Source organism: Rhinatrema bivittatum, chromosome 1 (assembly GCF_901001135.1).
Source record: "Rhinatrema bivittatum chromosome 1, aRhiBiv1.1, whole genome shotgun sequence".
In the NCBI taxonomy this organism is placed as follows: domain Eukaryota; kingdom Metazoa; phylum Chordata; class Amphibia; order Gymnophiona; family Rhinatrematidae; genus Rhinatrema; species Rhinatrema bivittatum.
The window spans coordinates 119,539,494-119,566,552 of NC_042615.1; the positions used below are offsets into that span (position 1 = coordinate 119,539,494).

The 27,059-nt window shown below is 43.5% G+C and overlaps 1 protein-coding gene across 5 annotated transcripts in view; it reads right to left on the bottom strand.

Annotated features, from left to right (window-relative positions):
* The window catches only part of FAT1 (FAT atypical cadherin 1), a 373,940-nt gene that overhangs the window by 192,095 nt on the left and 154,786 nt on the right, over positions 1-27,059 (bottom strand). For all 5 annotated transcript variants that reach the window (XM_029586952.1, XM_029586951.1, XM_029586948.1 and 2 more), the window contains exon 4: positions 5,740-5,801. In XM_029586952.1, the coding sequence (XP_029442812.1) occupies positions 5,740-5,801 (62 nt within the window). The remainder of the gene's footprint in view (positions 1-5,739; positions 5,802-27,059) is intronic.

A 27,059-nucleotide genomic window follows, 5' to 3' on the forward strand; every position in this document is an offset into this window, starting at 1 on the left:
GTGCCGCCGACGTCACATGCTTCTCGCCAAGGATTGCAGAAATGGCGTCCTCACTCCTCGCTCCATCACCAGGGAGTTGTGGTAAGTCGGGGGGGGGGGGGATTAAGGAGGGTGAGGGGGTTTATATTTTTATTTTGGCTCAACAATCGCGATTTCCCACATATCGAACATATCTATGTTCGATATGTGGGAAATCCGATCGTTTATGTCGAATCAATTTTTTAAGTAAAAAAAAAATATGAGTTGCGTTTTACTAATGCGGTCAATCCGAATGCACACCCCTAGTGTTTATTATGAGGTGAGAGGATGGAGCGAGCGAGTGTGGTCACGAGTGCCCATATTATCATTTGCCATTCATTGAAACTGTTTCAACGTGTTATATAATGCAGTCTGTAAAACTCTGCATTTATAATACAGATAAAGAATTCTGTAGGTTGCATCATCTGTGAATGTACGTCAGCTTCTCCTTCTGAAATTCTAAGATGTTGTAAATTAAGGAAATACTTTAAATACCTGAAGTTTTCTTTTGTAAAATACAGTGAATGTATTTTTAATGTAGTTCATCAGAGAAATGGTTCCAAATGTAAGACTTAGCTTCCCCAACAGAAAACAATTGGTTAGAATCTAGATTTGTTTTTCAAACTTGTGGGTCAGTTTGTATTACAGTCTACTTTCTGATCACTGTTTGTGTATCTGTTTATAAGACATTTTTATCATATGTTTAAGAAGGGTATAGGATTAATGTCTCCTGCTCCCGATACTGTTCCAGAGAACAGCGAGAGCACCCGTTATGACTACCCCTTTATTACCAATACTGGTGGGCCTGTGGTTTCAGCCCCTTTTTATTTTCTCAGATTACCTGAAAAAGAAAATCCTGTTGATATATGGCTTCATATTTTAAGAGTAACATACAAAAGCAAAGAAAAATGTTGTTACTTCTGTTGTATCAAAAATCTATACCATTAAAAGTAAATTGAGGTATGTGCATATGACTGTCTATGTATAGAGATTCAGGGCCAGACAAGGCATATGGCTTGGTCTTGAAAGGAAGCCATGGTCTTGGTGGTATCACAAGCATCTCAAGTGCACCAGAGCCCATGATTAACCAGCAAAAAAAAAAAAAAAAAAAATCAGGCCTGCCATGTCACATTTGATTGCTAAGTCATTTTTGAAAACATGGTTTGACCATCTTTGATTCAAATCCAAACTATTAAACATACTTCTAATTTGAGGGTTTAAACTCATATAGCAGCAGCTTAGTGTAACTTTGAAATACTGTTTCTCTGTAATAGCAGGCATTAAAAAAGGGAAGGTGAAGAAAAAAAAAACAACATTTTTGCTGCTTTTTCTACTTTAGCTAGCAGATAGATTGTTTTATTTTTCCTGGAATGTTCTGTATTTTGCTGCTCTATCTTGGTTTGTCTTGATTGTCTACTAAATTATATGCTGCTCTATTTCAGGCAGAACTCCCTGCTGTGCCCCAGGGCACTGATAGCAAAGCTGAACCCCTTAAAGACACAGTAGAGCTAGAAAGACACTTTTTCACGACATGCACAACCATTCACCCCCGACAGGGACAAAAATAGAGAGAAAAGAATATTTGGCAACTTCACAATACAGCTCATCTTTGCAGATTTCTTACAGCCCACAAGCATTGGTAGTCATGCATTTCCAAGATTTCAAGCTCTTCTCTAGCTCACTTATTACAAAGCAAAGAAGTACATTGGAAGCACCTAGATTATCAGGATCTGACATGCACAGATGACTCCTTCACCAGGAGGCCACCACTCTTCATGGGGAAGATCAAGAAAACAGTAAAATTGTCTGAATGGTTTTCTTTCAAGGCTATGAAAGAATCAAAATATTCCCAGCATAAATAGGAACGAGTATAGATTTCTACTTTTATATGTTTTGCCATTTGTGCAACCCTTCCTTTAGACATTGTTTTAGTGGCAAGAAGGACAAATAAGAGCTGTGTTTATTTATTTTTTTGGTCAGGCAGGTTTTTCTTCCTGCTCCTACTGGGTTTTCAGGCCAATCAGAATTAGCCTGATAGTGCCATCGGTCTTCATTAACATCCCTCCTATTTTTATATCCCTCTCTCAACAGCCCAGCCACATGCAGGGACAGTTCTCGTCCAGGGACCACAAACCATGGGGGGGTTTTAGAACCTGCAAATGTAGACCCTAAGTCTGGTCTCTAAATGTCACTGTTAAGCGATGTACAGACAATGTTCCCGATCCTGCTGGGATAAGAGAGAGGGGCTTCTGAGCGGGTTGAGCAGCCCTGTGATGGGCTAGGCCCCGCTTCAGGCTCGGTGGCTTCTCCACATGGCAGGCCACGGCGGAGCCATCTTGCACGCGGGTTGTGTGCCCTCATTGTCCCTATATCCCGTCGGTACGTGCGGTGTATGCTGGCCCTGTGCATGCGCTGTGTGCCTAACGCGCACATCTGCGCACATACGCGCACACATAAGTCTGCGCTTAAGTGCGTGCATACATTTGCGCATATGTGTGTTTCTACTTACGCGCGCCGGGACCAAATCTGTGTGCGCTCAAATTTAGGCATTGGCCAGCTGCATGCACAACTTACCGTTGATTATGGCTCCAGCAGCAAAGAAGCACAAGCAACACTCTTTGTGCTGCCTGCCATATTAGGGCTGCTCAGTCGGACCTGCTCAGTGTGTCAGCACTGTGAGGAGGCCCAGGGAGGATTGGACTCCCTGAACTTTTCCAGGCCAGGCTCCTCCCATTCAGAAGATGGGTCTACCACAATCTTATCCGGTAGAACCCCGGCTCTGAGTAATGCCAGGGCTGGGTCAACCTCGGGAGAGGGCAATTCAGCTGCATCTACCCCAGTTCCTCCGGGGTTAGGGATGGACCCGGTGGCCTTTTCTTGAATGGAATTTTTCCAAAGCCTTCAAGCCTTTGTACAGGTGCAGTCTATCTCTTCTGCCCCTGTCCAGACCAAACCCCAGCCGGGAAGGCCTCGCTCTCTCAGCCCTATCAGGATGCATTGAGACATGCCTCATCTCTCCAAGGGTATTCCTGACAGGGACCCAGACACCACGGACAACGAAGGGGATGCAGACTCATTGGAGGATGGGGAAATCCCTCCAGGCTTGGAACCATATCGGAGCAAGTTGCGGTTTTTCTATAGCGATGAATTGCCAGCCCTGGTTTCCCAGACTTTGAAGACTCTGGGTGTTCCTGGCACAGACTCTATGACGGAACCAAAGAATAACACCATCCTGGTGTCTCTACGGAAAGCCTCGTGCTATTTTCCGATGCTGGATGCCAACCAGGAGTTGATAGACCTGGAATGGGACACCCTGGAAGCCAGCGTTAAAGGAGGTTGGGCATTTGAAGCTCTGTACCCCCTAGATCCGGTGACCAGAGAATGCCTGCATTTCTCCAAAGTGGTCACACCTGGTCTGCATCATTTTGAAGTGAATAACTATCCCAGTGGAGGGCAGAGCGGCCTTAAAGGATACACATGATAGGCAGCTGGAGTCCATCCTTAAACATGCATTTGACGCGACAGCAATGACACTGCAGATTGCGTCCTGTTGTGCCCTGGTGGCGCGCTCGTGCCTGCTTCTCTCAAGAGGCAGATAACTCTGAAACGCTTTCAAGAGAGGCCGTGGAGCCTGCTACTGCCTTTTTAGTGGATGTGGACTCTGACCTAGTCCGTACCTCGGCCAGAAGAGTGGCCTCAGTGGTGGCGGGCAGAAGACAGCTATGGCTGCGGAACTGGTCAGCGAACGTGACCTCTAAGGCAAAGCTTACAAAGATGCCCTTTAAGGGATCCCTCCTATTCGGTAGCGAACTAGAAAAGCTGGGCCAATAAGTGGGGTGAATCTACAGTGCCTCGGCTACCAGAAGCTAGGAGAAGGAGGTCACAGCACCTCTTACCTCTGAGGAGTTGGTCCAGGGGCTCCCAGCACTTTTGGCCCTACAGGAACTCCTCATTTCAGACGTCTTGGTCCTCGGGAAGATCTCAGGTGATAGAACCTGGAATAGGTGTGTAAGGAGAACCACATCGCTGCTTGACATATGTCAACGGGAGACAGTAGCTTAGCCTCCACCCAGGATACTGCCTGGGCCCTAGTGGAATGAACTTTAATCTGAAAGGGTAATGGCCTTCCCGGCTGGGGTTTGGTCTGGACAGGGGCAGAAGAGATAGACTGCACCTGTACAAAGGCTTGAAGGCTTTGGAAAAATTCCACTCAAGAAAAGGCCACCGGGTCCATCCCTAACCCCGGAGGAACTGGGGTAGATGCAGCTGAATTGCCCTCTCCCGAGGTAGACCCAGCCCTGGCATTACTCAGGAGACCGAAGGAAGACCTACCAAAGCCCCTCCATGTCTCTGAATAGAAGGAATCCTTCTCTTTACTTACCTGGGCTCAGCGCATATCGGCTGAGTATAGAGACAGTCTCCGGCTGCAGGGGAGAGAGGGCTTTTGGCCATCCACTGCCGCACTTGGCTTCCTGCACTTGCTGCTTTAGCAGCAAAGTCCACACCGGGAACAGACTACTGGACCAAGACACACCTCTGAGGGATCTCGGAAATCACCCCAGGAATTCTCGACTGTGGGAGGGACCTTTAGGTATCAATGCAGGAGAGCTGGAGCTCGATCTCCAATTTAAAAGTAAATTTTCCTGGTCAGAGTACTGCAATCCCGCTATACCACCAATGCTGGTGTAGGGAAAGCACGTCCACATCTGCTAGGAGACGGAGAGATACTGGGGGCTGAGGTCACCGTCTCTATCTGCTAGCAGGAGAGCATATAACCCATTGGTCCTGAGTCATTCTGGCTACATGCTAGGAAAGGACCTTTTATCACATGAATAGGGGATATAGAAAAATTTAAGTTCTTTGTAGCAATATAATTTTGAAGATTTTTGACACAGTACCTTCTGGAACAATGAGGCACAGACTTTTACAGAATGCATATAATATACAGGATTAAATAAAATACCAGTGTTTTAAAACTGCATTTGCAATAGCAAAACAAATAAAAAATAAACCCCATCATACAATGATGGAAACAGCAGAAGGCTCCCTTCATACAGAGAAATAATTTAAATAATTTAAAAAAATATGGATTCCATTTACAAGCTGATTGGAAAACAGATATAGAAAAAGCAATGACCACATCACTTAATAAAATTAAGAATAATCTGCAGGCACATTAAAGGTACAAAGACTGCCACACTGTGATTTTAGTGCCTGTTTAGTCAGTTGTACTGTCTTGTTTGAAATGGGTTATTGTATTAAGAGAATAAAAAATTCCAAAACTAAATGTGATTTAAACAATTAAAAAGGCTCAGGCTGCAAGGCACTTACCGCGGAGCAACAGGGTATTACTGCTAGCAACATCGGGAATCCCCTCCTCCTCCTAAGCACTGAACTTCGTATTTCTACCACGCTCTGCACACAAATTAAGCCTAAGAAGCAGACTTGGGCTAAGAAGCCAAACTATTATGCATGGCAGCACAATGAACAGATGCCGCCCCTCTGGGATGGCCAGCTGCTGGTCACATGCAAAGGTTTGGCATTATGGATCGACAGCCCCTTAAAAAAAAAAAAATCAACCCAAGAATCTGCCACTTTTCAAGATTTCTTCTGTGACATCGCCTCATGCAAATCCTCACTGAGTAAATACTAACACAATAATGCTGGCCTATGAGAATGGCTACATCAGAGCATGAAGAAGCTTTACCAAAATGAACTCACCTCAAGTATGTGTTCTGCTTGCTGCTCTCGGTCTAGTTTTCTCGATGTGGTAGTTATCAAGCCTAAAATAAACAAACAAAAACAAGAGACTAGTTGCAAGTCCTTGAACAGAAAGAACTCTCAGGTAAGAAGAATGTTCAAAAAGTTGAATATGAAATTGATGCAATACACTGGGAAGCCAGTCTTTTATACTACCAAATCTGACTTTTAAAACAATCTTCCAAGCAAGCAAAGGTGTACATAGTTATTGAATTTCAAATCTCCCCTTCTGAAAAACTCCAACAAAGCTAAATTCAGCATGGTAGGAACTCAAGGAGAAGTTAAAGGCATTTGGAGATGAAAATGAGAGGGATGCTATAAACATAACCAGATATCAAACTGAATTATTTACAATAAAATATTCAAGATATCTACAGACACACGTGCACACACACACACCTAAAATTGCATGACAACTTACAAAACAATATTTTACAACTCCATGACATTCAAGTGTCTTATGGTTGCATTGCTGTGTGTGTGTAAGTTGCGGTTGCTCTCAGGAGGTGAGCTGCGAGTATGTGTGTTGTGGGGGTGGGGGTATGTGTGTGTGGTGTTACTATTGCTCTGTTAAGGGCAGAGGGGTCAAATATGTAGATGAGTATTGTGTAGTGGGTTATATTAGGTGGTGGGGGGAAATGGGGGGGGGTGGACTGTAGGTGTTGGAAACAGAATATAGCTGTTGCCTAGGGCTGGGGTATTATAGGAGATCCCACACACTCTTGCATTCTCTCCACACCAATCCCTTTCCCCATATTCTCTCTCTCCTCTCTCCTCCCTCACAACACCTCTCTCCCCTTCTCCCTCCTCCCATGATCTCACATCTGCTCTATTCCCCATTCTCTTCTCCTCTACTCCATCTATCCCTCTCTTCCCTTGCACTTTCTCCCCCAACTCCTTCCCTTTCACCTTTCTGTTCCCCCTTCCCTTACACCATACTCTCATCCCTGCCTATCTCTATACTCTGCCACCGACTGAGGAAAGGAGATGGGGCAGACCGCAGCCGCTTGTACAGTGGCCACTGGCCCCTCTAGATCTTCGGCTAGCAGGGCCTGGGGATCCCTGCCAGCCATGCTACTCCATCTGCCTGCGGTTCCAGCACTTTTTTTTTTCGCCTGCCTATCCACTAATCACACCTGTGATGTTGGTGTCACAAACAAGTAGACAGACAAAAAGCACTTTTATTTTGTAAAATGTGGGGGGAAAAGCAATAGGTTTTGCATGGTGGGCTGGTGGTGTCTGGCTGTAGGGTTTGTGAAGTTATAATGTCCTGCCAACTAATCAGCATGAGTGCTGGATGGCCGCTCACACTGACTGGTTGGAAAGACACCAGCAGGGTAGGTTGGTTCTTTACCGAACACCAGCCAGGACCAACATATGCACTAGGAAGGTCCATCTCCTGGTTGACACAAACATGCACATTAAAAAACACACACGGACAGACGAACACAAACATACATGAGAACTTTATGTGGCCTGTTCCAAAGGTGCAAGCCAATTTATTGGTAGATGCTTTTGCCATGTGGTAAAGCCGCTAATGTTGTATACAAAGGAGCGTTATTATATCAAACTTTTTTTTAAATTATACAGTTTCCTTTATGAAGAATGGATATGTGTGAAGAATGGATACTTCTGCTAACCTATCGTAATTAAAAGATGTATTATAGCAAAAACACGTTGAAGCAAAAATTAAAAGCATACCATCAACATGGTAGACCTTTCACAAATGTAGCAAGCTTGTTTACAGTATTTTGGGAGCTGATTTATATGCAAAATGGTTAAAATTAACTTGCTTTGAGATCTTAAAAGAAAGGATTTCTATTTGTGTATATAACTGATATGATGCCACACCATTCTGCAAATCAATTCTACTAATAACAAAGATTTAGACTATACTATATAGAATTTTTTTTAAATGTAACAAAATATGAAGCTCACTATATTGTATCACAGACATGTAATGCATTCTGCTATTTAACAACCCTTTAAGCAGTGTAAAGCTCTCTGTAGAAAGAAACTGTATATTAATTCACAAACTACTAAGCCAAAAAGCACAGCAAACGCAGAAATGCAGTCATAAAGGCTGCTATCAGCTGGGCTATTTATCGACTGAGAGCGTTACAGGAATGTCTGCAGAGCACTGTTTTAATGTCGTTCTGAAAGCAGCGCTTCCAACATTTTTTTTCTGCATTACTAAAGACCTTCGAAAGATCTAAGATCTTTAAGGTTACAGGCCAGGCTGGGAAAAAGGAAAAAAAACAAAACAAGAGCTAGCCAAAAATTGTTTTATGAAGAGCTGAAGAAAAACAGTTTAATTTTTCCTTGTAATTTACTTTCATCACATTTTTTTTTCTATTTTGTGTTTGTGCATCCTGTTTTTTCCATTTCTCTTCCCCCCCCCCCCATCCACCCTCTTTCTCCCAAGCTTCCATCCAAATTTCTCTTCCTCTTGTGTTCAGCCCTTCCCATGCAGCCTGGCAGGGACGCGTCCTCTGTGCAGCCTGGCAGCCCGAGGCTGTGGCGGATCCTCCAAATGGCGCGGCACCTCCACTCAGGACCAGCCTCGCCACAGTGGGAGCGCCTGTTGAGCCCTAGGCGGCACCAGAGGTGCCACAATTTTAAGACACCTGAGCGACCATCAATTTGGGATATTTCTAACCTGGATCACAGGCATTAAATATACAAACATGTTAGATAGCAAGATCATTATTTTGCCAAGTTTGCAAAAGAACTACCTTCCAAAGTCAAACAAGCTTAAATATCTGAAAGAGGGGCAACTAAAATAAGAAATGGCCATTTAAAAGAAACAGTTCTGCGGCACAGATCATGTGCTGAATCTGAGTCCTATTCTGATACAAATGCTTAAAATATGGGGGGGCGGGGGTGTGTGCATGTGTACACTAGGGGTAATAAGTAAAGACCCTCCAAACAGAGCGCTTATACAACTAGAAACAAGCCAGAATACCAGCCGAAATTTATGGCTGTGCAAAGTGACCCAAAAAGATTTTGAACCACAAAAGTATCAGAATTCTTGGCATCATTTTATTTTATTTCTATTCTGCTTCCAGGCACTTTGAAGCTGATTATATTCAGGTCTGCTTTTCTCCTATCCCCAGGGGGCTTACAATCAAAAGTTTTGCACTTGAGGCCACGGAAGGAGAAGAGACTTGACCAAAGTCACAAGGAAGAGCAGTGGGATTTGAACCCTGGCTCTCAGGCTGCTGCTCCACCTCAAATGAATAGCATAATGACCCCTGAGCCAGACGTGGGCCAGCTGAGGGAAACCTGCCCCTTACTGAACTCCCACCATCACTGGTGCCATCGTAAACGTTGGCAGACAAAGACCCAAGTGCTCCAGCCAGCCTGCTCAGCAAGTGTTTTTTTTTTTGTTTTTTTAGGGCAGTAACTGCTGTGCCATGTAGGTTACCCCTGCCCTTCTGTAAACACAAATGCCCCATGACAACATCATCTTGACAAGGTCAAAGGCAGATAATGGATTAAAAAGTAAAAATCATGAGTCAGCTAACCACCATTTTTCAAACAGTGTTTACTAGCTTTCTGGGAGCCAAAAATGATTACATTTCCATTTGAATGAGTCTCCCACTTGGCAGTCATGCAAAGATGTGAAGCTGGTCAGCAGATTATTGTAAACAGGTCACCCAAGAAGAAAAGAGTTAAGAAAACAAACCAACAAAAAATTCCCCACCTCAGCAACCATTTCAAACGGGAGCATATAATCCTCCCGAGCCTGTTTAAAATATAAGCAGCAGACTGTACTTTCAAGCTCTGATTCTACAGTACAACTGGAACCGAGGAAGCACAAGAGAACCATGCAACCAACAGGTTCTGAGGGCAACTGAAAGACGCAAATTCATATTGGTATTCGACCCAAACATATGCAAATACAGCTCATGAATATTCATCAGGGATAACCAGAGAAACAGACCTATTTGCCATCATCGAGAACAGGAGTTGTGCTGGTACACAAGCAGCTATGGATTTTGCATAAATGGTCACTAGAAATGCCATGAGATAAAATTTGTGTCTACACAGCTCACAGCATTCCCGGTGGTATCAATATTCTGGGGGGGTAAGTGTGAATGTTACCAATGGAGTATACAGAATTCATGGCTTCCTGGTCCAATGGATAATGCTTCCCCACCCCCATCATACTAGTCCATCTCCCAGCATCTCTTAGATCATCAACTGATAATTTAGCTCAATCAGAAACTCCCCAAGGAAATTTAGCATCTGTTCAAAGTCAAACCTTCTGCTGGTCAGTCAGACCTCTCAGCATTTTAGGAAAACAGTGTACTACTACTCTCGTATGAATATTTCAAAAACATCCCCTTGTAGCTCCATAGGCTCCGAGTTCACCAGGCCTATAGGCATTAATCATTTTAATGATTTCATGCAGGAAGCACAGACAAGACCCGCAGTTTGCCAGAAAAAAAAATTTATGATCTCATAAAAACAAAAAACAAAAAAAAGAGTTGCTTAACAATCTAATGCAAGAACGCAAAAATGTCAGTAAATAAGGGTGTAAGATTTAAGACTCAACTGGAAATACTAAAAACCAGTTTTAGAGTGATAAAAAAAAAAACAAAACCCCAAAACATTTTGCACCTGATAAGTGAATAAAATGGAAGAAAAGCTCAGCAGAAAGCACAATGCTTTTGGAAAGCTTTTGGTAGTTAAAATGAATACAAATGTCATTATGGAGGCAGTATTAGCATTTCAATTTGGGCAATTCCTCCTAATTGACCACTCCTGTCATCACAGATTGGAGGGAGCCAGGGCCCTTCAGCAGAAGCGACACCAGGCTGCTAGAATTCCAAGCATCCAGACTAATCTTCTCGCTCATAGCTCAGTAATTCATTCTTCTGGGTGAACTCATCATAGCTGCTTCCAAAAACACCATGTTGAGGGGGGGCAGCTACGGTCAATAGAAGAGGAAACCTCAGACAGCAAACCAAGCAAAGCAAAGCAACTGACACTTGCCAGACATCACACTCATGTGTGAATATGTCTCTGCCACGATGATGAGAATAATGTACAAGAACATCTGAAGAGTGAACTCGGGTCAAAGAGTGGTTTAAGAACAAGGAGCAGGAACCATAATAAAAGCACACTTTCTATCTGAGACCTTTTCTCAACATAAAAATAACATTTAACAAAAAAAAAAAAAAAAGACTCGGGAATCTAACCTAGAAATACGATTCAAAAAAGAAATAGGCAAATTGATTTTTGGAGAGCATCGTTACTTTAAGGTTTTCTTCAATATATAACCTGGAATAACGATTACAAGTATAAGCTTCAGCATGCAATTTACATTCATTAAATGATACCGCGTACAGAGCAGAACAGGAGGGAAGAAAATCTCTCAGTGGAGCCAGAATCGACATTATTCTTCAAAAACACAGCATCTAAATACTGCCTATATTCTGGAAAGAACCATATCAAAAGAACTCTATCAGTTATAAGCATTCCCAGGATATATTTCAAGCATTTTTAACAAAACAATTTCCAGACATTATCTTCTTTTTTTTTTTTAATCAACTGACCTAGTATCACAAAGCAGTTTGGCTGCCTTGTTAGTCAACTTGAATGCAAAGAAATAACATAAAATATATATTTAGTTCAATATAAAGATATCACTTATAAATTATTTTATTTGCTAACCTTTGGGGTAGATTTTGAAAGGGTTGCGAGCGTAAGATACGCGCGCAACCCCCGAAAACCTACCCCGTCTCCCCCTGCACGCACCAAGCCTATTTTGCATAGGCTCGGCGGCACGCGCAAGCCCCGGGACGCGCGTATGTGCCCGAGGGCTTGCAAAAAGGGGCGGGGGCGGGGCGGGGCATAGCCAGAGCCTCCAGGCACAGCAACCATTTGCCGCTGTTCCCGGGATCGCGGGCCGGCCGTTGGCCGGCGTGCGAAAGTTACACCTGCCGGGAAGGTGGGTAAGGGGGGGGGGGGTTCTAGGTAGGGCTGGGTGTCGGGTTAGGTAGGGGAAGGTGCAGGGGGGCAGAAGAAAAGTTCCCTCCGGGAACGGAGGCAGGCTGCGCGGCTCGGAGCGCGCAAGTTGCACGATTGTGCACCCCCTTGCGCGCATGACCCTGGATTTTATGGCATGCATGCGGCTGCGCGCACATGTTATAAAATCGGGCATAGATTTGTTCGCGCCGGGTTGCGCGAACAAATCTGCACCCACGCACATGTTTTAAAATCTGCCCCTTTATTTTTAGCATCATATGTACCGGTTTTTATTTTTTCATATGTACCGGTTTTTATTTTTATTTTTTCAACGATGATGGACGCCAACACTTTCTCCTGCTTTCCCACAAGCCCTGCTGAATGGTAACACCAGTGTCATTCTTGCATATTTCTGGAGAAAGTGACCAGCAGCAACAAGCATGGATCCCACATGGCAGGGATCAGCAGAAGCATAGGATGCATGCTCAACGGAGGCTTCCATTTGTCCTGAAAAAAAATCACCCAGGTTTGCAGATGACAAATGGTACAATATAAGCACACTCAAGTGAGAGGTCAAGATCATCACAGTGCTTAACAGAAACATCAACTGTATTTTTTTCATTTTCAGCCAAAATCTAGTGCTACTCTTCATCTTGGCGACACACAGTACCAGGATTCAGATTAAACAGAAAAGTTACTTTTTAAATGCAGTAAACTAGGAAGTTTCACCCCTTTTGAGTATGTTTTAAGCATTTTTTCCTCAATCTCATCAAGTGCATTCTCGCCTCCTGTCTCAACCTTATACAAAATTGCTCACTCCACCCTCTCAACCATCCCTTCTCAATTTCTTCAACCAGCGCAGTGAAAGAAAATCTATTTCACACCTATATTTGAATTGAAGATCTTTATTGGATGGATATGGCCACAGCACAGGTCAATTATGTAAATAATTCAACTATTAAACATTCTCAGATTCCCATAGGGTAACCTTGCCCTTGCCTGCTGTGGTGCAGTTCATGAAGACTTAATAGATATCATGCCACTGCACTATTCTGCCCTTTGAGGTTGCAGGTTGGCAACTCATGGATGGGAACCTTTACAGAGGCACTAAAAGAATGAAAAAATTCAAAAGCTCCAGCTGAAACATGCTGCACTTACAGAAGACGACCTCACATTCATATATTCCACAGTGAGTGAAAATAGCAGTGAAAGACTCAAGAACTGCAGAAGGCGGATGGCAAAGTCCATGTGGCTGATCGGAAACATAAAATAGCTTCCATTCAGAACATATGGCACTGCCCATCAGCTGCAACTATGACCAACCATGCCCCAGTATGGATTACATCCTTTATTTGTTTATTTTATAAATGATGGCCGGTGCCATTGACCTTCAAGCACTATAAAGCCTATTAATGTGGGGCTCATCAGCCCTCCCCTCCTCTTCTGTGCTGCGCTTTTTTTTTTCATCTCACCCTAGAATTCTCTATCACAATGGTCCCTACAGCCACCAAAATAGCCACTTGGAAAACTGCAGCACCCAAGAGGATGGGAGGAGAGTCCCAGCTCAACAGCGGAAGTTGATCTACAATTACCAGTGAAACCCTCTCGGGCAAGCATCCAAAAAAGGCCTTCATCATCAGACAGCTCTGTGATCCCGGAAACTTGGCCACCAAAAGAAATTGTGTGTTGGCCAACATATTGGGCGGGGCTGAAACAAATGTCCAGGAACAACAAAGACACAGTACTGCTGCGAGTGTGGCAGGGCCATGAACACATATTTGGCTCTCGCTCCTGTGCCCACTCATCACGATAGCCTCCCAGATAATAGAAGCCACTCTCCATCCTCCCCACCAGCTGTCTGACACACCCCCAAATGCCACCCAGGCACCCACGTGGTCATCTAGCAACGGAAAGCCACCAATCACACCCATGTCCGGCAGAGCCGCCTGGGTCTGCTGAATCTGGCCAAGCTGTGCCGCTGCACCAAGCCGAGCAAGCCATCAGAAAGAGTTGTAGGGGGAGGGAGGGACACCTGCAGCCAGAGGAGATAGGGATGCCTGCAAAGCCCGGAATTCAGCGACGCATCTGCTGCTACAGCCCTTCCTCTCCACTCGAATGTGGCCAGAGTAGGATGGGAGCAGACCACTAAAACGTCCTGCTCCTGCACTGCACCCTCATACCACTACATACTGTCACTGGAAGGCTCCACAAGACGCGCAGGGTCCATCAGTCGGGACAATCAACAAGAGCCACCAACTGTCCCCTAAGACTGGATGCCACACTCTCTCCTCCCCGATCCCAAACACATCGCCAGTAATACATGCTCCACCCACTGGCAGACCAAACATGCTGACAAAGAGCTTCCCGCTCTATCTTTTTTATTTTTTGAAGGCCCAAATTAATTTTCAGGGAACAGCCAGTAGGCCTGCAATGTGGACAGCCAAGGCTACACTCCTGGAGTGACACTTGAATTGCCTGTTGCCAGCCCAAAGACGCTGCTGATGAGGTTTACCTGCAGGCACCGTCAAGGTCAGATGCATGGACAAAAGACTTCAGCACTTAGGATGTGTGGCTGAGCACGCACAACGGCACCTCTGAAGGTGCTCAGACTGAAGCACCGATGCAGGCCACCTCCAGTCAGCACAGAAATGAAGCCCCTCACTGCAGCAGTACAGGAGGGAGGAAAGAAGTTTAAAATGTTGACAAAAAAAGAGAGGCTGGTAGGCAGACCAGCCCAGGCTTAAATTGTGCTCACCCTCTGCTTCCCTCTACCCCCTCCCCCCACCAGCTTCTGCCACACTCCCTGGTCTAGAGGCAAACATGGTGGCTCATTTAAAAAAAAAAAATCTTTTACAGGTTAGCATGGAAATAAAACAAAGTGATCTTGTAACTAAGCTACCGATTAGTAAGTTTCTGGGAAAAGAGATTCTTGTTGCTGGTTGAGCTGAGGAGTACTACTACAGTCATCAGTTTTCTTTCCCTGTCCTAGTCTTTTAGTGTCACAATCTGTGACATGACAGCCACACCCAATCAATGTTCCAGAAACCAGTCCATTCAGAGATCAATAGCATGGCAAAGCCTTCTCTTCCACTGCCTCAGGCTACCTGCTGCTACTTCCCTCTTTTTTTTTTCTTTCAAGTGAAACAAAAAAAAAAAAAAATTCCCTGAACAGAAGGTGCATTTTAGCTCTTCGTATTCAGCGTGCAGTACAGCCCTGCAATCTTCTTAGGGGGTTTTGCAAGAGAATTTGAAACCGCCTTGATCATAATCTTTGTTAACGTCTACTGAAACTGCCTCCTGAATGAAAGCTATTAACGCTGGACACAAAACTATACATCACTGTACAGCTTGAAAGCAGGAAACCCTACCAATTAATATTTTGCTGTAAAGTTAACTAGCTACACAGTAATTTGAGAAAGCATTTTTAAAAAACAGAATCAAAGAAATAAGTTACACTCCTTACATAGTAGATGCATAGCAACAATGAATCTTGCCAATATTTATGGGAAGCATGCAGCTGACAGGCAACAGTGAACAGTGCTACCGAAATTAGTAGTACTAGTAATAGTAAATGGTACAGTTCAGGACCTAAAAAATCAGATTTGTTTTTAAGGTTTGCTCATGTCTATCCCAATGTTTTTTTTTCACCAGATGACCTGGGACAATGAGCCGGGGAAATGGTGCCAATGGCTAACATTTATTTAAAGAATTATTGACCACCTCTCCTGTGAGGTTACGAGACAGTACACAGAAAACACGCAAATAAAATTCAAAATATCACAGTACAAAAACAAATAAAACACAACCCAATGCATTAATTATAAGCTTTGGAAAAAGCCATGCTTTAAACTGCTTTTGGAAGACGGCCGGATCGTTTATCATTCTAAGAGAGGCAAGACAGCAAGCCCCATAATGAGGGACCAAAACAAAAGAAAGCTCTTTCTATTTTGTTGCCACTAGATTAATATTCCCTGGGTCCTTGAACAAAAATCCGATGAGAGGAACACAGGGCTCTGGCAGGGGGATATAAAGAAACACAGTCCGCAAGACAAGCAGGAGCAGAACAACGAAGAATTTGAATTGCAGAAAGAATATTTTCAAATTGATTTGTTGAGAAAATGAAGATTTTTCAGTCCTGGTGGGGTAGGTTCATTCTTTTTGGTGTTAGTAATTAAAGCTGCTGCAGAACTTCAAATAAACTGAAGCCTTTAGAACTGGCACCGAGGAAGACCTGCAAGCCAATAGTTACACTACTCAATGTGTGTGCAAACAAAAGGTTGAATTAAAGTGTGCGGCTCCGATTCATCCAGGTAAGGATGAAGATATCGACGGTTCCACAACTGAAAGAAAACAAGCCTTAAATCGGATAGAGATATGTTTCTGCACGGTTAATTAGGAGCGTAAAATAGACTACCAAGATTTTAACTCCTTTCCTTGCAGAAATAACCTTAGACTCAATCTGCATTTGTGTACAATCAAAATGCAAGTGAGGGCGAATAAGGCAAAAAAATTGGCATGATTTAATTTTAATGTACTGGGTGCTAACCAATGCTCAACTTTAGAAAGACAGTCATTCAATTTATTTATAGTGGCTTCTAGTAGAGGACTAATAATCTGAATATCATCAGCATACAATAGTGGAAAGGAAACCATTATTAATTAGAAGAGGTAACACATAGAAATAAAGATGGCGACAAAATAGATTCTTGAAACAGCCCTAAAACTAGATTCCTAGGTGAGAATACATTGTTTCTCCAGGAATCATGGTGCATTCTGTTATGAAGAAAAAAGATGAACCATGATCGGGCTGCGCCCTCGACACCAATATCATTTGAACGAGATTAATATTTCATGATCCAAACACAGTAAATAAATCTAGCAGGATTCCAAAACCTCACCACAGATTGTCCATTAGAGCCAATAAAACGGTTTCCATGCTATACCCTGCCCAGAAACCAGATTGTCCTGATGCCAAGATGTTAACGTCAGTTAGATAGTCTGATAATTGTCACTCAACTGCCCACTCTATTAACTTCCCTAAAAAGTGTGAAACGGGACGAAATCCTGCAGGATCAGTTTAATCCTTAAATCCCTTTTTTAAAATAGAAAAAATGATTGCTTTCTTCAGCTGTGAGGGAAAACAACCCTCTCGTAAAGAATTACAGAAGTGAGAGGAAAGCTTCTCTTGCACCTTAACTGACATAGGTGGTACAATATCTGCCACTGAGCTGCTTGGCTTTGTAGCTGATAACAAATGCTACATTTCTTTTTGTGATAGCAGATCAAGAGAGAAAAAGGTGGGCAGATACTGTATGGAGTGTTATTCTCTGAAAGAGAAGGACCAACTGGTGTATTTCTTTTCTAGATCACGATTGCCAAATGATATTGCTTATTAGTCACTTAATGGCAAGGATTTACATATATTTATAATTTTAATACTGAAGAAAGAGCTGGTATTTTGTAAAAAAAATTTTAAAAACCCAAGTCACAATTTGAAAAAGATCTTGTGGTCTGCTAGAAATGATTTTTATAGTCAAGTGTAATTTTTTTTTTTTATTCCTATAATTTAGCATTGTAGTTTTTTTTTTTTACTGCTGCTTATAAATACATCTATCGGAGTCAGCATGAAATTCCTACCATTGTCTTTCTAATTTTCTATTTTGACATCTCATTTCTACTACTTTCTCGTTAAACCATGGAGCATGTTTGCTTGGGAGAAAAAAAAAAAACTGTAGTACAATATCATTTATAATAATCTATGCCATAAATGAGTCCCAAGCATCTAGCTGATTTTCTACTGATCATGCAAAGCTCAGAACAGATGTTCTAGTCACAAAAAAAAAAAAAGTTGACTGCTCTTAGAGAATAGACCCATGAGTAAACATGAACCTCTGGGTAAGCTGTGCTCCACTTCTCAGCTTCTCACATTACCCTTTGGATTACACATTCTTGATCATCTCCTGCACAGTATATGCTACTGAAGTACCTCCTTCCCGTTTGATAAAGGCAGGATCCTCAGGGCTTTCACAGGCAGGAGGGAAATGCCCTCCTCCCCTTCCCCATCCTGAGATTAAGCATAAGTGATATCCACGATGTTATATCTGGGTGACTGTTTTTCCTTTTATAATTAAGTTCTCACGTTAATTTGAAAACACATGCATACCTTGTCATGATAAAATTTCCTGAATCTGTATAGAGGAGGAAGGAGCATCTCACTCTTTTAGTCTGGGCTTTTTAAAAAAACATGATTTCTGCTATTCAAGTCAGCGAGAGGAGCTGTGCTTTCTGCTCTGAAGAGAGGGCTAGGCCTTGATGCACAACCAAAAAAGGACTACAACATTCATCTGGAAAGGGAGTAGCTGCATTTTTTGCAGGGCGAGAAAAAGTTACAGATTTACGTTTTGGGGGGGGGGGAGGGGAAAGATGTAGAGAGATGTGACTTTGGTGGGAGAAGGGAGGGACAGCCAAGTTTGGGAGGGGAATGGAAAGAATGCTTGAGTGAATGCGCTGGAATCTGTGCAGATGAGAGGCATGGTCTCGGTTACCCAGTAAAAGACAATGCCATTCATGTGTGAAAGTAAGACAGCGTATGGAAAAGAAAAATGAAGCATATTCCTAGGACGCAAAGTACTGGAGCTTGAAAAGCAAAAGTGAGATGAAAAGAAACAAGTGCCATAAAAATAAGATACGAGAAAAGGTAGAGGCAAAATATTTAATCTCTCCTTATTCAGCAATCTCTCAAGCCCATGAAAATTGTCTAGGAGTGGCAGCTTCTGGCGTAACCTGGGCAAATGTTTCCTATTGGAATGGGTAGATCTGGTTTGCTGATCTGGTCCGTAGCATATATTTTCTGCTGTTCCCAATTTTTCTATTTCCTGTTGCAAGTTTTTTAAAGTAATGAGATTCTTGTCGAAGACTCTCTCTCTCTCCATTTTGGGACAGACTTGCCCAATAGTACGCCTAGGGCTTAATTTGTAGGGGAATGGCCAGGCACTCCCAGCACTTCTTTTGAGGCTTAAGAGGCAGAGAGCAGCAGGGGTTCTCTCCTCTAGCCCCTTCCTTCAAGGCAGCCTGCAGGGAGGAGGTGAACCTGGAGCACACAGAGAGGAGAACAGCCACTCTGCTCCCTAATCCAGCCCCTCTTTCCCCCTCCCCCCGCCCCCTCTAACTTTCCTGTATACTGAAGCAGACACTACAGTGCAAAGGACAGGCACTAAAAGGGGTTGAATTAGCACACGCTTAAAACTTATGAGCAGTAGTGTCAATTGTCAACGCTTCAGTCTTGGCCTTGATGAAAGGCACTATGTATGGCTCACTACTTTCAGACTTGTGCTAATTCAAACCCAGGCAGGCCGAGAGCACCCTTTAGCCCCCATTTGGCCACGCATTTTAGACACGCAATTATTACCCCTTATAACACGTGGAAAACATGCGGCCAACCCCCTTGAAACTGACAGCGCTCATCATATGCAAACGCATGTTGATGAGCCTATTAGTTATTCGCCCGGAATACTGAAAGTAAAATGTGCGGCCAAGCTGCACATTTTACTCTCAGAAATTAATGCCTGCCCAAAGGCAGGCGTTAACTTTGAAAGCACCGGGAAAAGTGTACAGAAAAGCCGAAAAAACTGCTTTTCTGTAGGCCTTCTGACTTAATATCATAGTGATATTAAGACGGAGGCACCAAAAATAAAAAAAAACAAAAAAAACCAGATGCTCAGTTTTGCTGGCGTCCATTTTCTGAACCCGTGGCTGTCAGCGGGTTCGAAAACAGACACCAGTAAAATTGAGCATTGGTGGTCAGACCCGCTGACAGCCGCCGCTTCCGCTAATAAGGAGGCACTAGGGACGCGCTAATGTCCCTAGCACCTCCTTATTAGCACCCGGCCTCATTTGAATACAAAATCTTCCGCCCAGGAGAGGTGCCTGGGCGCGCGTCGGGAGAGCGGGCGCTCGACTCGGAGTGCCAGCTCTCTCGTACCTCTTATTGCATCGGCCAGTTTGGGTGCCCATTGCTGTGGGTTTAAATTTCTGGCTTAACAACCTAGAACGGCACTCTGTGGAGCAGAACCAGCAGTGTTTATCATGTCTGACTCCCCTGAGGAAACAGAGCCAGTAGATGCATGGAATACTTATGGACCGCCAGCTCTTGGAGGAAGCAGAAGAACAGAGAATATTGGAGCTGCTTACCCTGAGACAAGCACAGCCACATGGGCTTTAATTTATGTGCAATTTCCCAGTACAATTTAGGAGGCAGTGAGGGACAGCAGCCAAGGTCGAAAAAAAGACATAGGTCAGCCTAGTCAGCCCCACTGCTTCTGCCTTTCCTGGGTGGGTGCGTTGGTTTCTTTGCTTATCCTGCCATCATCCCAGGCCCTGCTACTTCTGCTGCTGGTGACAACACCGATGTGGGTGAAAGGGTCAAGAGAGTGAATGAGGGGAGGATGAGTAACTAAAGGGATTAGAGAGTGGGTGATGGGATGTGGAAGGGCATAGGTGAGTGAAAGGATCAGAGAGGATGTGGGTTATATGGGGGAAAGAGTGAATCGGGGGATCAAAGGTGCTGCAGATGTGAGTGACGTGATCAGAGGGGCAGGATAAAGAATGGAGGGGAGGAGATAGGATTAGGTGTGATGGGGGAGGGAGAGAGGAAAGCATGTGACATTGCTCCCTTCTTTTTATCCCAAGGAGGCAAAGAGCAGGCTATGCTTTTGAATTCCAGGTCCCATACCCCTGGCCCAAGGAGACAAGAGGACAGCAGGCCGTGCACACCAGTCTGTTTCTGCTCCCCAAAGCAGACACGAGCCAGCTGTTCTGGCTTGAAGACGACAACTCTACTTTACTGGCTGAGGAGGGAGAAGAGGAGCTGATTTTCCAGGAAAAGGAGGGACTTATCAGGGTGAATAAGAACCACTGGGAAATTTAAGGGGGGCCTGGGGATCAGGATCATCAGGGCAAAGAAGAGGAGGAGGTTAAAGAGAAAGAGCCCTATTCTCTCTATCCACCTTTTCCTCCTCACTCCAGCGATTCTGCATCCCCAACTCCATCTTTCACCCCCCAGTGCTTGAGTATGTTAAAGAACGTGAAAAATGCATTCCTGTACTTGTGTGAGAGAAAGTTCACACCCAGCCATGATCCCACTCCTTTAACACAGGTCACACTTGGTCCTGGTACCACTCATCTCGCCCCTCCTCTAAAGTTTCACTTCTTTTTTTGTTCACAAATTTAGTCCTGAGACCCCTCAAGCTGCTATGGATGTACTTCTCCATGATGGCCTTAAGGATGCTCTTACAAAGTAACACAGTGAAAGACGGCAGATAAAGACCAATGCGATCCGTCTACTCTGCCCAGAAAGGTGGGTTTTTTTTTTTTTTTTTTTTTGGGGGGGGGGGGGGGGTTCTAGCACCTGCTGCTCTGTGATGGCTCTTGAAGCACTTTCTCTACCCTCTTTCTGAGGGCATGCTTTGACTTAGCTAGAAGAAAAGATGCTTATACTTCTTAAATTGTGGAGAAGCTGTTGCATGCCAGCTGCCATACAGTTTTTGATAGAATGCAATCCTGATCTAATGACAAGATAAGAACATAACATAACCAAGACTACCGGAGATCTTGTTTGCACTGTAGCCTTTGCCTTTCTTCACAATCACTGAGATTCAGATTCTTTTGCCTGCTCCACTGTTGAAGACTTGAAACACAATATCTGGGGAACCTGAAGGTTTATTACTGTGGTGACCTGTACTGGCCATGTCACATCACCATGAAAGGGTGCATCTGGCTTTTCAGGAGGAAAAGCATTGCTGTCTGCTATCCCCACAACATCCTGCAGGTGTTGCTGCTGCTTGGTCCACGACTGCTTATTGGTCAAGAGTTGTTCCTGCCTAGCTTGCAGTTAACTTGCTTTTATTTATTTTATTTATATTCTGCTTTTCAGACACTTTGAAGCAGGTACTGTAGGCAATTCCCTTACAATCTAAGGTTGTTCCAGAATCTGCCTCCTATGAATAGGGAGGGCAGCAGTAGTTATGCCACCAGCATTAGGAAACAGAACGGTGACGAATAAAATTTTAGTTTAGTTGATTTGATGAATCGCCTTTCTTTCCAGTCAATCAAGGCGATGGAGAAAAAAATGAAAATTACATATAACAAATAAAACCAAACTAAACAATAAAAAGAAAAAATTAAAACCAATAAAACAGTAAAACAAGTAACAATATAAAACAGTTAAATAACTTAGTAAATAATGCTAAAAACTATAACTAAAGTGAATAAACAGAATAATTTAAGTTCCGCTAAGTTTCATAAATTCTGGCAAGAGCCAGGTTTTGAGGCCCTTCCTAAAAACAAAGGAAGATTATTCCAAAAGTTTGGAGCTAGGTAAGAAAAACATCTCTTGCTTGTGTGCTCCTATTGAATTTCTCTTGGAGAGGAAAGCCGAAGTAATTCAGACTGAGATGAAAAACCCTGCAGGCCAATAAGAGACAAGAAGATTTGCTAAATAAAATACAGTTCCCCCCCCCCCCCACCTAAATTTTAAATGTTAAAACAACCTATTTTGAAATAAATATGACTGGTATTTATTTATTTATTTAAAACACTTACCGGTATATGCTGCACTATCCTATGTCCTAGGCAGTTCACAAAGTAAAAACAATCATAAAAGTGACAAATATTAAAGATTGTTTATATATAAACTGGATAAGAACAAAAACTATCAAAATCTCATCTCAGTTTTCAGTGATGAAGAACAGTCATGAATTATAGATCGTGAGAGCAGAACTGGTGCAGATTGTTATGTATCCATTTTTAGTAGAAGCGAATGAAGATTCTGCATAAGAAGTGTGACTTGGTCAAATTTTTTTTCCCCAAAAATTAATTTTGCAGTATTCTGTGAAATTTTAATTTTATGAATGAGATTAGAAGAAAGACTATGATAGAAGGAGTTACAGTAGTCTAAATGGCTAAGGATCAAGAAGTGCGTGAGGGATTTGAGATCTTGTATTTCCAAGTAAGGTTTAAGTTTGCAAATGAGCCTTAGAAAATTAAAAGATCTTTGTACCAGACAAGAGACATGCGGGGACAAAACACAAAGAACTATCTAACTTGACTCCCAATAAAGTAACAGTGTTTCACTTGCTCTATGGAACTAACTCCCAGAAGAGCACTGCCAAATGACTACACCCACCACAGGAAGCAAGTAAAAAGCCTGTCTCTTCTGCCAAACTCATAACTTCCTCTACTCTAGGAAGCAGATGAAGCCTGCCCGCAAATAAGAAATTACTACTTACCTGATAATTTCCTTTGCCTTAGACCAGACAGATGAATTCAGGACCACTGGGTTATGCACCCCTACCAGGAGATACAAACGGAGCAAAGCTGGTGTCACAGTACATATACCCCTGCAGTGACATCAGCCTGCTAGTATTCTCTTCAAAAGCCAAATGTAGACAGACTAGCAAAAACTTGATTACTAACAGATAAACATTTCAGTACTCAGTCAACAGGAAACACTGAGCTCAGACAAAAAATGCATTAACACTAGCCTAGGGACTGGGCTAACACTTCCCAGTAACCTCTGGAACACGTAGTCACGCAGGACCATAATACAATCATTCAGTAGCCAAGGGCAGGAAGGTGAATTCATCTGTCTGGTCTAAGGAAAAGTAAATTATTAGGTAAGTAGTAATTTCTTATTTCCTAGCACCCAAATGAATTTAGGACCAATTGGATGTACCCAAGCTACTCCCGGAGGCTGCCCACGGTTCAGTCAAAACCGCATGTGCAAAAGCTGCATTCTCCCGGGTCTGCACATCCAGATGATAATACCTGGAAAAGGTGTGTAAGGAGGATCACGTCACAACTCGGCAAATATCAACAGGAGGCAACAATTTAACTTCCGCCCATGACACTACCTGGGCCCTAGTGAAACGAGCCCTAACCTAAATAGGTAACGGCTTTTCAGCATCCACATAAGTGACCGTGACTACCTCTTTAATCCAGTAAGATATTGTGGCCCACGAAGCCAGTTCGCCCTGTTTACCTCCACTGTGAAGGACAAAAAGGCGATCCATCTTCCGGAAAGGTTTAGAAACCTCCAGATACCTCACAACATGTCTCTTCACATCCAAGAATCGCAACAGGGAAGACTCCTCCGAATATCTTTCCCTATCCAAAGGTGGCAGGGAAATGGACTGATTCAAGTGAAAATCTGAGCCCACATTTGGCAAAAAGGAAAGATGAGTACACAGCTGTTATTGACCCTGGAGTCATCCGAAGGAATGGCTCTCGGCAAGACAAGGTCTGCAACTCATATATTCGACATGCAGAACAAATCGCCACAAGAAACACCGTTTTCAAGGTCAGTAACTGAAAAGAAAGGCTACGCATCAGTCAAAAGGTAGGGCCCTCAGGGAAATCCAAATCCAGATTAAGACTCCACAAGGGTACCAGGAACCACAAGAGAGGACAAATATGTTTCACCCCTTTCAAGAAACGGGCTACATATGGATAAGCCGATAGGGATTCACCATTCACCTGCCCCCTGAAACAGGCAACAGCCGCTACTTGCACCTTTAAGGAATTAAGGGCCAACCTTTTATTCAAACCATTCTGCAAAAATTCCAAAATGAATGGGATCTTAACCAAATGAGGAACACCACCTTGATCATAAGAACATAAGAATTTGCCATGCTGGATCAGACCAAGGGTCCATCAAGCCCAGCATCCTGTCTCCAACAGTGGCCAAACCAGGCTACAAATACCTGGCAAGTACCCAAACACTAAGTAGATTCCATGCTACTGATGTCAGTAATAGTAGTGGCTATTTCCTAAGTCAATTTGATTAATAACAGTTAATGGACTTCTCCAAGAACTTCTCCAAACCTTTTTTAAACCCAGCTCCATTAATTGCACTAACCACATCTTCTGGCAACAAATTCCAGAGCTTAACTGTGCATTGGGTGAAATAGAATTCTCTCAGATTAGTTTTAAATGTGCTACTTGCTAAATTTATGCAGTGCCCCCTAGTCCTTCTATTATCCGAAAGAGTAAATAACAGATTCACATTTACCCATTCTAGACCTCTGATGACTTTAAAGATCTCTATCATATCCCACCTCAGTCGTCTCTTCTCCAAACTGAAAAGCCCTAACCTCTTTAGCTTTTCCTCATAAGGGAGCTGTTTCATCCCTTTTATCATTTTGGTTGCCCTTCTCTGCACCTTCTCCAGTGCAACTATACCTTTTCTGAGTTACAGTGACCAGAACTGTACACAGTACTCAAGGTGCGGTCACACCATGAAGTAAAACAGAGGCATTATGACATTTTACAATTATTTACTATTTCCTTCCTAATAATTCCTAACATTGTTTACTTTTTTGACTGCCGCAGCACACTGAGCCAACAATTTCAATGTATTATCCCCTATGATGTCTAGATCTTTTTCCTGGTTGGTGGCTCCTAATATGGAACCTAACATTGTGCAACTACAGCATGGGTTATTTATCCCTATCACCTTGAACTTGTCCATATTAAATTTCAACTGCCATTTGGATGCCCAATCTTCCAGTCTTGCAAGGTCCTCCTGCAATTTATCACAATCCGCTTATGTTTTAACTATTCTGAATAACTTTGTATCATCTGCAAATCTGATTACCTCACTCATCATATTCCTTTCCAGATCATTTATAAAAATACTGAAAAGCACCAGTCCAAGTACAGATCCCTTGAGGTACTCTACTATTTACACTTTTCCCACTGAGAAAGTTGACCATTTAATCCTACTCTCTGTTTCCTGTCTTTTAACCAGTCTGTAATCCATGGAAGGACATCACCTCCTATCCCATGACTTCACACCAAGCCTCAAATACTTGACAAACCCGCACATAGGCTAAGGAAATGGAGACCTTTCTCAATCTTAGCAAGGTGGCAATCACTGCAGTAGAATATCCACGCTTCAGTAACAGAGTCCTCTCAAGGGCCATACCTTAAGATAAAATCAAGTTGGGTCTTTGTGAAGAACCAGTCCCTGTGGCAACAGATTCCTGTGCACCGGAAACAGGAGAGGAGGGGGGGAGTCTACCAGGAGCCTTCACAGATCCACATACCATGGTCTCCTGGACCAATCTGGTGCCACCAAAAGCACCATCCCTCTGTGACCCTCGACCCTCCTAACCATTCTGCCCAACATGTTTCATGGAGGAAAGGTATACAGCAGCTTGTCGCCGGTCATTCCTGTACGAGAGCATCGATACTCAAGGACTTTGAATCTCTCCCGCGACTGAAGAATTAAGGAACCATCACAATGCTAGAAGTCACCAACAGGTCTAGAAATGGAAGGCCCCAGCGATCCACTGTCAGCTAAAATGCCTTATCTGACAATACCCATTCTCCTGGGTCCAGACTCTCCCTGCTGAGAAAGTCTGCTCTTACACTGTCTTTTCCTGCAGAGTGAAAGGCCGAGATCTCCTAAAGATGCACTTCCACCCATTCCGTAAGTTGGTCTATCTCCTGCAACACTTGCTGGCTCTTGGTTCTTCCCTGCTGATTGATGTAAGCCACTGTCATCGTATTGTCCAACATTATCCAGACCGCTCAACTCTGCAACCTGCTGCTGAACTGCAAGCATGCCAACCGGACCATTCAGACTTCCAGTTGATTGATGTTCCAGAGAGACTCTTCTGTATTCCAGTGCCTTTGCGCTGTCAGTTCCTGACAGTGAGCTCCCCAACCCTGGAGGCTTGCTTCCCTCGTGAGTATAACCAGTCTGGTGATTTTTAGGGAAACTCCCTCTTTTAGATGATCTGTTTTTAACCACCAGCAGACCTCCATCAGTAGGTGGAGCTGAATCAAATAGTCCTGAGAGTTTGGGCTCCAATGAGACAGCAGGGAGCGCTGAAGAGGACGCATATGCACCCTCGTGCACAGCACCACCTCCAGGGTTGCCACCATCAAATCAAGTACCTGCAGATAGGACAAAATTGTTAGGTGTATAGTGTTCAACAGATGCACCTGCACCATCAACTTCTAAATATGAGCTTTTGGCAGGAAAACCCTGCCCTGCTTTATGTTAAATCAAAATCCGAGATACTCTAATGACTCAGATATCTGAAGACTGATCTTGGCTAGGTTCACCACCCAACCGAGCTCCTGCAACAGGGAGATCATTTTGCAGGTCACCATGCAGCTCTCTTCCAGAGACTTGGCCTGAATCAGCCAGTCGTCCAAATACGAGTGTACCAGGATCCCATTCTCTCTCAACTCTGCCGCTGCCACCACCACCACCACCATCACCTTGGAAAAAGTTCTGG